This window comes from Embiotoca jacksoni, unplaced genomic scaffold (assembly GCF_022577435.1).
Source record: "Embiotoca jacksoni isolate LCO1_2020_lvr unplaced genomic scaffold, fEmbJac1.0.p SCAF_4, whole genome shotgun sequence".
Classification (NCBI taxonomy): domain Eukaryota; kingdom Metazoa; phylum Chordata; class Actinopteri; family Embiotocidae; genus Embiotoca; species Embiotoca jacksoni.
In genome coordinates, this window is record NW_027185392.1 from 9,650,926 (window position 1) to 9,665,000 (window position 14,075).

At 38.8% G+C, this 14,075-nt stretch overlaps 1 protein-coding gene across 2 annotated transcripts in view; it reads left to right on the forward strand.

The window, feature by feature from the left end:
* Positions 1-268: 268 nt before the first annotated feature.
* The window catches only part of rab11fip4b (RAB11 family interacting protein 4 (class II) b), a 57,146-nt gene continuing 43,339 nt past the window's right edge, over positions 269-14,075 (forward strand). For both annotated transcript variants that reach the window (XM_069168358.1, XM_069168359.1), the window contains exons 1-3: positions 269-459; positions 5,468-5,555; positions 7,359-7,438. In XM_069168358.1, coding sequence (XP_069024459.1) covers positions 307-459; positions 5,468-5,555; positions 7,359-7,438 — 321 coding nt within the window. In that variant the 5' untranslated portion in view covers positions 269-306. The remainder of the gene's footprint in view (positions 460-5,467; positions 5,556-7,358; positions 7,439-14,075) is intronic.

Consider the following 14,075-nt stretch of genomic DNA (forward strand, 5'->3'; position numbering starts at 1 on the left):
CAAAACCAACAAAACCAGGTTTAAACAATTGTTAAAAACTGCTCTTTTTCATGATGGAATTTCTCCTAATGATTTTTCATGAGGTCTTGTTCATCAAACTGACAAGCTGAGTCCAAAGAAAAGGAGAAGTGTACCCCGAAAGCTCTCTGTCTTGGGACCGTCTGTCCACCAGCATCACCTCCTCCTCTCGCGTGCAGCAGCCATCCGCATGCGCAAACTCTTGTACCACACGCGCGCACGGCTCGAGCAGCTTTCCAAACAAACATGGTGCAGAGAGTGTGGTCGTCGGGGTAAAGCAGTCAAGTAATGGATGAAGACTTCAGTCCTGAGCCGGTTCATTTGCTGACGTTTGTGAGGAAACTGAAGGAGGTGTTTGACGTCTGTGACGAGGACTCGGACGGTTTTATCCGCCTCGAACGCCTCGAACAGCTGGGAACTCAGTTTGGACAGAAGGAACAGGTGAGAACATGCGTGGTGGAAATGAGGGAAAGTGCAGTTTTTGTTGTTGTTGTTGTTGTTGTTGCTGCTGTTTAGGATAAATTTGTTAAATGTAAAAGTGAAGTAAGGTGCTATACAACACCGAATAACTATAACTAAATATATATTTTTTTTAGCACAGGAGGCTAATTGGGAAGAGCTCAGTTGGACCCGTGGCCACAGCTGAGGTTCTTAATTAATATTTTCCATGTCGGTCGGAGCTAAACAGAGGGAAGTTTTTGTTCCACAGCAATTTAGCCAGCTACGGTAACGGTGTGTGTGTAATAGTGCAGCTACAGAACAGCCTGATGATCCTCAAACTCTCTGACCTGAAAGTTAGTCGTCAAACAGGACTTGTGCTTTGCTGTAGAAGCAAAGTAACTTTAGGAATATACTCTTCGTTTTTAATTTGACATCTTTCTAAGCACTCTAGTTGCAGGTCAAGAATTGTCTGTTAGACAGATATCACACACACACAAAAAAACATGATCTTTGATTTAGATACAAAATCTAATAATAGGAGGAGATGAAACTTGACACATAAACCAAGGGAGGAATACAAATGTTGGGTATTGAGCTAATTGAGATGTGGTTCAAGAAAATTGGCCCAACAGGTGGCTGGATGTCAATATAACAAATAGGGCAGCAACTCGTGAATGTTATTGTTTATTAATCTACCAGTTATTTTTGCATTCAATGACATCAGAACATTTTGAGAAAACATTGTACTTAATATCCTGGAGTGCGATGTGCCATCCTCAAAGGTCTTCCAGCAATTGTGAAAAAGTTTAAAAATGTATAAATATACATATTATTGTTGCAATTGAGTCTTGAAGCAAAAATAATGAAAACAAATATGAATTGACTAATTGTCTTCGCTCTGATAATTAACTATAGACCAAAAGATCAGACAGGTGGATCTATAAGCTTATGTTAGTTTATTGCTAATATTTAAACAGGCACTATTTATGACATTGACACAGTTCAGTTAGAGTGGAAGTGCGAGAGGCTACAACAGAAAAATCGTAGTGGTGTATATGAGGTGACCTGGTAAAGAAACGAGAAGGAAATCTGTTCTAATCAAGTAAAGATAGTAAAAGAAAATGGGAAAAAAAAATAAATAGATAATGGTAATAATGTTTGACATAGTTTAGCATGTGTTTGTTTACCATGGTATGTCTACCTGAGAGCACTAAGAAGTTTGTTTACAACTCTGATTTGTCCCACTCGTCAATCCTTCTTGAATAACTAATCTTAGGAATTCCTTTCAAAACAGCTATCAGCTGATACATAATCCGATATTTGAACTCTGAAATAATGATACTGCTTTTTAGATGTTATTCATCAGTGCATACGGACATACCTATGAGCCTCTGTCACACTGCATGTCAGGGTAATTGAACACTGTCTTTGATTGGCTCCCCAGTGAGGTGTTGCTCTATCAGCAGGAACATTGTGCAGGCACTGATTAGCTCCTGAGGGAAGCTTTTCACTGACCTGGGAAATGGGTTCAAAAGATGGAGTAGATGCAATTTATAACTCAAGGACCTACACGCTGGTAGATCCTGTATGGAATAATGTACTACATTTTACAGTGCACCGTGCTGTGAAATACCATTAAGGACATTTTTATTTCTTTTTAATCACCATTTAACCGGATTGTCTTTTGTTCCTCTAATCCAAGTAAAACGTTGAGACTCTTGCAAAGAGAGAAAATCTGAATTTACACAGAACTAGAACTTTAGTGATGATTATATGATGCTAATCGGATGATTTACAGAAAACGTACACATATCTCACACTCTTCATGTATTTTTGCATTTTAAATGGATTCACAGTGCCAAGCATTTCTTTGTTTCACTGCCTCTGTCAACCTTTCATGTCTTTGTCCTATATGTGTAAATCCCAATGGCTGCTTTAACCTGACCTACAATTGGTGAATCTCTCCCTGATGTACAGTCACATGCATTATGTGTACACACTCCCATAATTCTCCAGTTGTCTCCGTTGACCTCTTTTCTTTCCCCTTCACTTCGTCCTTGAAACTGAGGACAAATCAGAAACGGTAATCGAGGCTTTCAGCAGCCCTGAACAGGAAGAACTGACTTATACAGATGTTAAAACTAGGTTTGATCCCAGTAGATTACCTCGCTGTGGCCTCTTTCATCATACAAATGTGTTTATTGCCCATGAGGTATGTTTGCTTCCAGTCTGTGTTTAGTTTGAAACTTATCAAAGATATGTGCGCCAATGTCGGGCCAAAATATCAGTGTTGCACTTCTGATATTTCTTTAGATCTAACAGGCAGATTACCTCAATTTCACTTGATGCCTCCAAGGACTTTGGTGTCGTTATCTGGACAAACTTTACTCCCAGTTTTCCCAAAGCTCCAAGAAGAGAATGTCAAAATCACACAATTACAAGTTTGTTGTTGGGTAAAAAAAAAAACACATGTTCCCCTTTGGAAACATGTCACTTCTTTATTTAGAGCTTTCATAACAAGGCTATGTGGCAGCCTCCAGAAATTCTGCTTTATTTCTGCTGTCAGAAGTGATTAACATCCTCGTCATCATCCATATAAACCAATAGAGGGATTACATGGAGCTCAGGATGTCAGTGTTATTTGTACAATATATTTCTACATGTTTTGATTTACCGCTGTTTTTAACATTTACAACAACTAGCAAACCAGGTAGGCGAGGCCAACCAAGTCCATCTATTTCCCTTTAATTTCAAAGCAAGTAAATTTCTTCTTCCACCACAAAAGCTGTCAAGTTAAATGACGTCAAGCATACTTTTCAGAACCCTCAAAAATGTCCCACTTTTCTAGTGGGATGTCACAAGTTTGACAGACGTTCAAGTGTATTCTCCCACTCGGAGGTCATACCAGTTACTAATGAATGCATCATCACATCCCATGTGATATTTTTTTCATGGCAAATCATCACTACAGCAAAAAAAAAAAAAAAAAATCTTTTAACTTTTGAGAATAGAGCAACTAAATAAATAGGTGCCGGGCAGAAATGAGATTTACTTATGATAAAACATGCCATTTTGGTACACTTCAATGAAGACAAATAATGATACATAAAACTGACCATGATTCAAAACTATAAGTGTACAAGATGGGAACAGATATATACAATTATCACACCCTTCTCATTCTATTGGACAACACGAACGCAACCGAATGGTGTTGGACCAGTCATACAAGAAAACATTAGCAAGCAGATGCTACGACAACGAGGAACTAACCCAGTTAAGGTCTAAATTAAGTTAGGATAAAGTCTAGATAGGTCTAGATAAGGTTTACATTAGGTCTGGATAAGGTCTAAATTAAATTAGGATAAAGTCTAGATAGGTCTGCATAAGGTCTAAATTAGGTCTGGGTAAAGTCTAAATTCAGTTAGGATAAAGTCTAAATAGATCTAGATAAGGTCTAAATTAGATCCAGATAATGTCCAGATTAGGTCCAGAAATGGTCTAAATTAGGTCCAGATTAGGCACAGATAAAATCCTAATTAGGTCCAGATTAGGTGCGGATAAAATCTAGATTAGGTCATAAGGACCAGAGTACCTGCGTGTGTGCGTGTGTGTGTGTGTGCGTGTGCGTGTGCGTGTGTGTATGTGAGTGTGTGTGCGCGCGCGCGTGTGTGTGTGTGTGCGCGCGTGTGTGTGTGTGTGTGTGTGTGTTTTGGCCACATAAAACTTGGTAAACTAGCAGTCAGTGGAACAAAGCTTTGTTTTGCCCTGCGGGGGGCTCGGCTACAAGGACGTGACGTCACGTGAAAACTATAAATAGTCTGCGCTTGGCATTAATTCAAAAAGCTCGACATATTCTATATAGTTCATTTCCATATCTTTGGAGAGAAAATAGCTATATATAGCCCAGCCCTAGCTGTAGATAAGGAGAGCACTTACAGCATCTGTGTGAAGAGCCTTGTTGTAGTATTAAAATTAAGGATGAGTCACGTACTGATAACTGTATTTATCAGCAACCTCTCTATCTGGGAAACCAAATGGTGCAGCATGTGGCAGTGGGAGGAACAGACGTGCATTAACACACACGTGCACACACTCTGACGGACATGCACGCATGTAGAAGTGACTGAAGACTGTTTGAAGAGGGTATCCGACATCATGGGTGAAATTCTATGAGCTTACAGACACCAGTGAGAGTTTGCGTTTTTGTATTGAGAATAGCCTCATTTTTATACAGCACACATTGTCGGTTGTCCTAGCAACAAAAAGCAGAGGTGTGACATGTTACATTAACATTACATAACATTTCAACATTATTGAATCAAGTAATTACACTGACAAGTCAAAATCTCTGTCATGAGAAATGCCCAGAATGGTATATTTGTATACCTTACTTTACTGGTTTTGTGACTGTTTTTATGTACTCAAATAAAAAAAATCATTTTTGGTCTCATATTCTATACACCCTTCAGTCCCACATGTCCACGACGTCTTCCCCTCCATATAAACATTGTGTGCTCGTTCAGTCTGCATACAGCAACACTGAGCTCTGTTTTTCTTCCTGCTGCTCTACTGTCAGCTGTCAAAAATGAAACACCTTCCACCCTCTCAGCCTCCTCTCATATTAGCTTTTAGTTTTATGTGAAAGTATCTTGTTTGTGTATTTGTTCATATTCATGAAATGTTTTGTATTTCAGGCTCTACAAGGAGGGATTGTGAGTTGAGGGACAGCCGGTGAAAACTCCCTCAAATTTGTTTATAATAAATAAAGTATTTAAAATAAAATACTCGTGGTTGCAATAAATGTATAAAATGAACCAGTGCGTTACCGCCAGCCATTACAGAGTCACTGTTTGTATCCATTGAGCTTTATGATTCCGGTCAGGTCTGAGCTCATGCATTATTGGCATCATGGGGAGAACTCATTAACTGCTAATTTTCCTGCGCAATCAGAAATGTGTTTGGAATACTCAGATAGCGTTCATGTTCTCTCCGTACTTTTCCTCAGGCGACGAAGTTGGCCAGTTGCCTGGACCCTGATTGTCATGGCAGGATCCACTTTAAAGACTTCTGCTGTGGTGTGCTCACCATGACAGGTAGAACTGAGCTCATGATATGGCACCTGATGAACTACATTTTGTGTATGCGAGTGTATACGTTCACTGAATGTGGCCATGTGCATGACTGTTTTTGGAAGTGTGCGTTTTGTTCGTGTGTGTTGCCAATCATGGTCGGTTGTATCAGCTACAAATCATGAATGATGAATCACGGGGCACAGGGTTGGGCAATATGGCCCTAAAATAATATCAGGATATATCTGGGTATTTTTGCGAAAATAATCATCTTGACAAAAATAACGAAATACTGAAAATACTTGATTAATTTTGATATAATACTATTTCAACAAAATAAGTGCAATAGATTTTATATGTCAGCATAAACATAACAGTATGCCTTCAAATATTCAGAAAAACTAAACAAAAATGATCTCTCAGTCTTTACGTTTATAAACAACAGTTAGTCAAAGTGAGATTCGGACTCTATGCAGCACTGAGGGGGGATTTGAGGGTGCAGCGGTGCAGGAGAGCTGCTGCTCTGCCAGGACGGCAGAGGAAAATTATACCGGTATTATCATGAACGAAATTATATGGCACACTGCCCAGAGTTATTAGTTTAAAGGTTGCACACAAAGTGCTATAACAATAAAAAATGTTGCTTTTACTGCAACAATTTTCTAACAATTGTTCAAAACTCCAATTCAGCCCTGTAGTATTGGGGTGAAGGCAGAAATCTTGGAGGCTTTCTTTGGCACATAAAGCATCCATTGCCCAAGAAACAAGTAAATAAGTGAGAAAGTAGTTTTGTATTTTTATATAAATAATGATAACTGATGGCATTTCTGAAAAATACTAGCAACAAACTTGTTTAAGTGCATTTACAATTATTATTATTATTATTGTGTTTCTATTTATTTTAGTTTAAAAATTAGACAGGAGGTAATGTTGTGCTCTAATACATTTTGCTGATTAGTTCAGCATATGGATGTGTTGCACTAGTATTCCTAGCCAAGTGGAGTTCAATAGTGTTTGTGCTAACTCATCATATTTCCTCGTTCGTATTCCGGTTCTCTTTTTTTATTCTGTCCACACTGAGAGTCCCTCTGGAACCAGGTCAGCTTATCCACGATGAACTTGGGCCAACCAGGACACGTCAGGGACCAAGTCTGGGTGCTAACACTGATTTAGTGTGTAAAAAAAAAAAAGGTGTCTAAATCTGCACCTCTCCTTGATTTTACAGAGCCTCATAGTACGTTTCATCTTGTTGTTTCAGCTTCTTCTGGTTTACCAAACAAGGGAGGCTAAATGTTTTGCTGCTTTTGGAAGATTTGCAGAACATAACTGGGTTGAATACCAAATAAAATTTACAGTAGCCATTACCTGTATAGCATTCTTTTAACAGGTGGCACCTGAGCATGCAATACATATGTGCTACAGGGAGGACAAAGAATATAATTCTCTTCACGAGAAAAACTGTAAGCTTTATAATATTGATAACAATGTATTAGCCTTCATTTTGGATGTGGTTTTGAATATGACAGTTTTACTTTTTTCCTTCTTAGAATTTTTAAATGTTTTTATATTTATGTATTTGAAAAAGTAAATATAATTAGTGCTGTTCAGGTGAATAAAACAGTTTACATACAGATTAAAATCCCATTTTAAACCACCTCAAAAACAGGTGGTCCGCTGCAATACCATGCACCAAGCAGGTAAATACAGTATGTATTGTGTATTCAGCAGTAAATGCGTGTGGTTTTAGCATACTGGGTAACAAACAATTGCTCTGCAGAACCTCACACTGCCTGAGATGAGTCATGCGCATTTTATTTTCTTCCACAGGTTCTGTGGGCATACTGAAGAGGAAAAGTGGAGCACAGTTCATCAAAGGGCCACACGAGCTAGCTAAGACTTGCAATGAGGTACTTTTGTGTGTGTGTGTGTGTGTGTGTGTGTGTGTGTGTGTGTGTGTGTGTGTGTGTGTGTGTGTGTGTGTGTTTTTTTTCTATTAAGTGTGCACAGTTTTGCTGGCTCACTGCAAATAATTATTTTTCCTAAACACTGTTTGACACTCACGTAATATCCCTCTGGTCTAAATTACGGTGATAAGATAGATGAATTTAAATTCTCTCTGTTGTTGCAAAATAAATCTAGATTATTATCACCACTGCAGCACGTGAGGTCAGCAGCAGATTAATTGTGGCACAGCTAGAAACTACAGAACCTAATTTCAGCCTCAATAGTTCCATCCAAGACCTTTTCGTCAGTGTCTTGTAGACAGTTTGATTAATTTTACAAAAAATATTAGAATGATGTTAAAAGACAGCAGCAACAACAATGATACAGTAAATGGTGTAGTTTGTGCTACACTAATTTGTCCACTTGGTGGTAGTGTTCAGTTGCAGATGTTTGTCAGCCACACAGACAATTCAGCAGCAGACACACAACAGTCGTTCTTGTACATCAGCATCACATACTGTATGTTATTAGTATGAACAGCCATGATAAATTCTAGGATTAGGACCATGTCTTTAAACTGATTTGTGCCTTTAAATGCAATATTTTGGCTTTTAAGAACGCTTGTTCAAATAATTTGGAAAGTTTCCTAATTTTACTGTGAAAATAAAATTGTATCTTTCAATAATTTTTTCAGATGGAAAGTTTTACATTTACAGACGTAGTATTTCGCTTCTGTTTTCACTCAGTATTGTCTCCACACCTTTTCATTTACTGAGTTTCAAACTCAAGAATAGGTACGCTTAGTTACATTTGTCACATTTGACACATTTTTAGAAGTTCCTGGTGCTATCTTCTGGGGAATTTGATGCTTGATCTGTTTAGCTTTAATCACATTAATACTTTGAATAGCAACTTAATTTAATTTAATTCATGTCAGTTTAACTTTGCTAGTGTCGAGAAATAACAGTTGTGCTTTCTGCAACAGTTTGCACCAAATATTTTTGCCGTTCTCTTTTTTCTGTAATTGTTTCTGATGTGTGTCTGCAACATCATGAAACTGACTCTCCGGAGTTTTTCTGTGCTTAGAGAAGTCAAGAGGCTTTTCATTTCTATTGGTTCAGTGTAACATTTCATGATACCAATGGAGAAGTGCTCTTAAAATATTCACACTGCGTGAAATGCAATACGGTTGCAGCCTACTGTGTCTTTGACAGGCAGAACAAAGGCACTTCCCTTTTCGGAAATTACTTCTCATTTGTGCATTTCTTCATGAAACATGTCTGAGAAATTATTTTCTGGTGGCAGTCATACAATCTTAGACTCTAGGAAGACGTTTGTGACCTGATCCAGGATTGCTTTGCTTATTATTTTGTCCACAAGGTGACAGGTAGGTGTGATTGGCTCTTGCATGTGTTTTGACCTTGGATATGTCTTTGGGAGTACTGGGAAGGAAACAATAAATCATCATTTTCCAGGTTGGAAATATGCACGTTATTGTACTTTTCCACTGTAAACACAGACTTGGATAAAAGATGTGTGTTTTTTTCCATGACTTCCTTCAGCTCTTTAAATGAACAACTGAAAACACTTTTCAATTTGTTAATCTCTAATTAGAGTAATTACTTTTTATACAAAGACTCGCCGGCTGCCTGGCAGCCATAGAATGGCATTTAGTCATGTAATATGTCTTTAAGGCTCTGATAGGCAGTGTTACAAATCAATTAACTGGAGTTGAGGGTTGTAACCTTATGCGGTTTTAAGGTAGAAAGTTTAATGGAAAAAAGAGACACTCCTGTCTAGAAAATACAACATATGACCTCAACACTATATACTGTATATGGAATATACATACATATAACTGACACATACAGTGACAGACGATTTTATCTCAATTACCTTCTATGAACATAAAGTTAAAGACATCTTTTCTGAGGACTAAAACAATTTTAAATCACATTAGTCAAGGCTAGTAAAGGTTTATTTATTTAGGTCCTCTCCTCACTGGGATCAAGATTTCTTATGCAAACGAGGCCTGAGAACAAATCTCTCTCACACACACACACACACACACACACACACACACACACACACACACACACACACTTCAGTAATCCAAAGGAGGATGGATGAGGGGAAAGATGGAGAATTAAAAGAGAAGTAGAGCAGGAACTAGCATTCTTCTTCTCTTTTAATTCTCCATCTTTCCCCTCATCCATCCTCCTTTTTCTTGTCTCCTCCCTCTCTCCCTCCACCAGAGATCTTTCAGAGAAATTTACTGCAAACCAGCCTTCGCCAGCTCAGAGTTAAATAACAAAATTTGTATACACTTTCATAGAAACTCTTTATGCACTTCACCATACTTAAATGCCATTTGAAGTGATAATAGGTCTGTTTACAGCCATGGGAATGAGAACAACGTTTCTGGCCGCTATACATAATTGATCTGATGTAAGACTGAATTGATCCTGCTGCAACATAGAGGCTCATTTACAGAGAGCTACAAGATGTGGCTCTGCTGTTATTAGTGAACTGTTGTGTTCTAGATAAAGACTTTCTTCTTTTCGCATTGTTTTTATGTTTTATTACATTTTTCCTTTGAGAAAAATACTGTTAAAGTTAGGAACTGCTGCATAGATGATCTACCAGGTCATCTAGACTCAGTGGAAGCTTCAGCCAGGCGATCAGACAGTATTGGTTTACAATAGTTATATCAACAGTAGTGAGTACAGAGCATAATCTGCAGGTACTTTCTCTGTTCCATCTATCAGTCTTGGTCTTTACAGAGCGTATCTAAATCTACTGCTGGAAGTAGCTTTCGTTTGTTAATACTTAACATTCTCACTCATAGATAGCACTTTGTTAACATCTCTTGAGTTTACTGGGGGTCTTTTGTAAACGACTCCTTATCTGATTTTTTTTTTTCACATTAAATAGGCGTCTGTTTCTCTTTTGTTGGATGAAAACATGTGGCATATTTTTAAAATTATATTTATGATCCACAGAAGCCCAGTTATTTGAGACTGGGTGCTCATATGTGGGAAAAATGTGCAGGAGTAAAGTTGTGTTGCCATAGCATGGAGACAGAGGAATGCCAGAGCTCCCCAGGGTGGCCATATAGAGGTGTGTGTGTGTGTGTGTGTGTGTGTGTGTGTGTGTGTGTGTGTGTGTGTGTGTGTGTGTGTGTGAGAGACAGGGAGTGAAAGAAGAGAGGGAGGAAAGGTGAGAAGTGTCTCATTATTACAAGAGACATTGTGGGAGAGGATTTATTAGCTTGCTCTCTCCTGCTGCTTGGCTTCACACACTGAGAAACATACACAAATACACACACACACACACACACACACACACACGCGCGCGCGTGCGCGCGCACACAGTATGTACGTGTCCGCCCAGTTTAATCTGTTTTTGCTACGTGCCAAAATTCATTTCAGCACCTGCCTTGGCCATGCTGAGTCTTTCCCCTGCACTCGCATATCTTTATATTGGTGTGCCTGATTACGTGCCTGTTTTGACTTGGCCTAGATGCTCAGCTTCTGAGCCAAAGAGGCAGAGATTGCAGGATCAATAGAATAGAAGATGGGAGAAGCCTGTAAATAATATATTTCATGGACTGGAGCAAAACGCAGAGAATGGATAAAGTCTTCAAACATGTTGTCACTGTAGACAGATTTTTCTCACTACATTGTACACAAACAAATGAGGGTGAACAAGTTAGGTGTAAGCATGTTTATTAAGCAGTAGTAATTCATTCTTGCCCACACTGGCGTATCGCAACGAGCTTTAAACATATCACTGGCATTTCACCACCGTATAAAGTATTTATGATGAACATGTAAGCATGTAGTAGCACATTTACAGATTTCGGAGATATTAGAGAAAAAGTAGTATTCATTTAAAAGTCTTGACTTCTTCCTTACTCATGTATGTTTTCGATTCCTCTCCTCTTAGTTCTGGTTTTTACAATGCACAAGAGCGTGGACCAACTTTTTGGACCTTTCACATTTTACAGTTGCAGCAATTAATTGATGAATCGATTTGTCAATGGAAAGAACATCAATTACATGTTTTTCAAATGCTAAAATATCAGGTTGTTAATTTGCTGGTTTTCTTAGTGTAATGTTATATTAATTAAAGTATTTTTTTAGGTTTTGGACAATTGGTCAGACAAAAGGCATTTCATGATGTCATATTATGCCTTTTTTTTTTCTTTAAACCATTTGTAATATTTTATGGACCAAACAGTTAACTGAGAAAATGTTTGGCCAATTAATAAAATATTGAATATAACTGTTATTTGCAGCCCTCTTAATATCTCACATTCACTGAGCGATAGTTATGTGCCCGAACTACAGAAGAAACGCATGTTGTTTTCAGTTACACACACCAGTCCTCTTAACCAGCAGGGAACTTCATTGAGCTTGATCTTGAAAACATGAGAAAGCTCTGTGGTGGCCCAGATTTGCCAAACCACTGCAGAAAAATAATCAATAATTTACACCTCATTTGTCCTCACATAGAGAGATGTTAATTTTGTTCTCCTTGGGGTTCCCGAGCAGGTCAGAGGAATCATCTGAGCTCTCTGCCTCTAATCTCTTCCCTGCCAGAGCTCGTCTGCTCTTTCTGTGTGCGCTCTTCATCTCCTGCTTGTTTTGTTTGATCGCTGTGCTCTCAGTGAACACGCATCCTCCCTGGGTTATCATCAGAGAGAAGTTTGTTTGTGTGTGTGACTCTGAGGACTGCACAAGTAGTGTTTACAGGTCAAACATAAGCACAAAAATGTTGTTGTGAATTCATCTTGTCACCTCTTCTCTATTTTTTTTTGTTTCCCTGTATTTGTATCCCCTGTCTTCTGTTTCATACGTACAGCTGACTCCTGCTTTTATTTATTATCCATCACTCCCCAGCGCGGTGCTGCAATCCTTTCTGTTTTGTTTGTACTTTGTTATTCTCCCATCTTTTTCTCAAACTCTTTTATTCATTCCCTCATTTATTTATTTTTTTATTCACCACTATCAACTAATTCCCTCTTCCTTTTCCCCCTTTCTTTAATGGATACTACTTCTTGCTCTCCTTCTCTTTGATTTCTCCATCTTTCCCCTCATCCATCCTCCTTTTTCTTCTCTCCTCCCTCCACATTAGCACTGAGGAGGACAGTTCTCTGCCAGTCTCTGCAGTCATCATGGTCTGATTAAAGAACTAAGACAAGGTGGGAAGTAAGGCAGGGAGGCTAGAATTGAGACAAATGTCATGAGAGTGTAATAACATCAAAAGTTGAAACAAAGAAAAACACAAAGGGGATGAAAAGGGAAACAGAAAGAAATAGAGAGCGAGAGAGTACACAGTTTGTTAGTTGTTAAATCATTGTTTGTCGATGGGTAAGTCACCCAGCCAAGCTGCGCTGCAGACTTGGCTGCAGCATCCTGCCAATGTCTGCAACATGAAAACTTCCTTATATCATAAGCCCTCCTTACAGCTGAGCTGTGCGTTGGCTGTTTGTTAGTGAAGGGGCTTTTTCACAGTCTATCTCTGAGTTAGCAGAAGCTTGTTTAAAGGTCAACTTCAGCCTGTTTACAATGTATTCATGCTTTTGCTCATGCACTATGCATCAGTTGGTATTGTCCTTCACAACCAGCAGTGCAATGATGCAAATGTTAAGTGGTTCATGAGCTTATTACGGGGCCATTTTATGCAGAAGTAACCTATGCCTAGCCTGGCTCTGCCCACCTATTGCACACAGCTTCAGTCTTTTCTGTAATTATTGTCTGGAAACCCTGTTTGCATGAAGGTTTACTCAGTCACTCCTAAGGGCAGACCAATCAGGCACCAGTGGGGATGATGAAGTTGTGTCAAGTGTCTGTAGTTCCATCAATGACAGCTGAAAGCCAGAGCAAAAACAGTGCCTGGAAAAGGAAAAAGGAAAAAAAAAAAAATAAAGTCTGCAGTGGCCATTTACCATCATGGTGTTGCACTCTGCTCACTTTAGGCGAAGGTCTTAGTTGTTTTGATGCTCAACATACATCATATGGTGGTCGATGGTTAAAGGGTGGTCCAGCAGTTTTTAAATGAACCTGAGGTCTACACCCTTTAGGATGCAACGACTGAAAACAATCCCCAATAGACTGAAAAATCCCTGTCTATTCATGCAGTGAATTTGGGTCGGGTAACACCAGGCTAATCAATACGACTATAAGACAGAGAATAACTACGAGTACCAAATGCTTCCCTCTTGTGCTTCATGTTGATGCACTATCTGAAGGAACATGTGTGTGCAACATACCTAAAATTGCCTGCTTGCTTTTACCTGACAAGAAACTTCTGTAGCTGCACAAATTCAGACTTTTTTGTATTTGAAGCAAAAGTGAAAATATGAAGTCGTTATGGCATTTTAAAACCTCATCGGGAGGAGGTCGTAGTTGGTGGTTAAGTGTACAAACTGTGAGTGTGGCAAGCGGATTGCTTTTCACATCCTGTTTCCTATTAACAGCACTTTGTAGTTTTATTGTAAACAGTTATTCTCAAACCTCAACTGAGAGGTTCGGTGCCTCAACCTGAACAAACCTGAACCATAATTTTAGTTGGTGTCATGTGTGTTGTGACTAT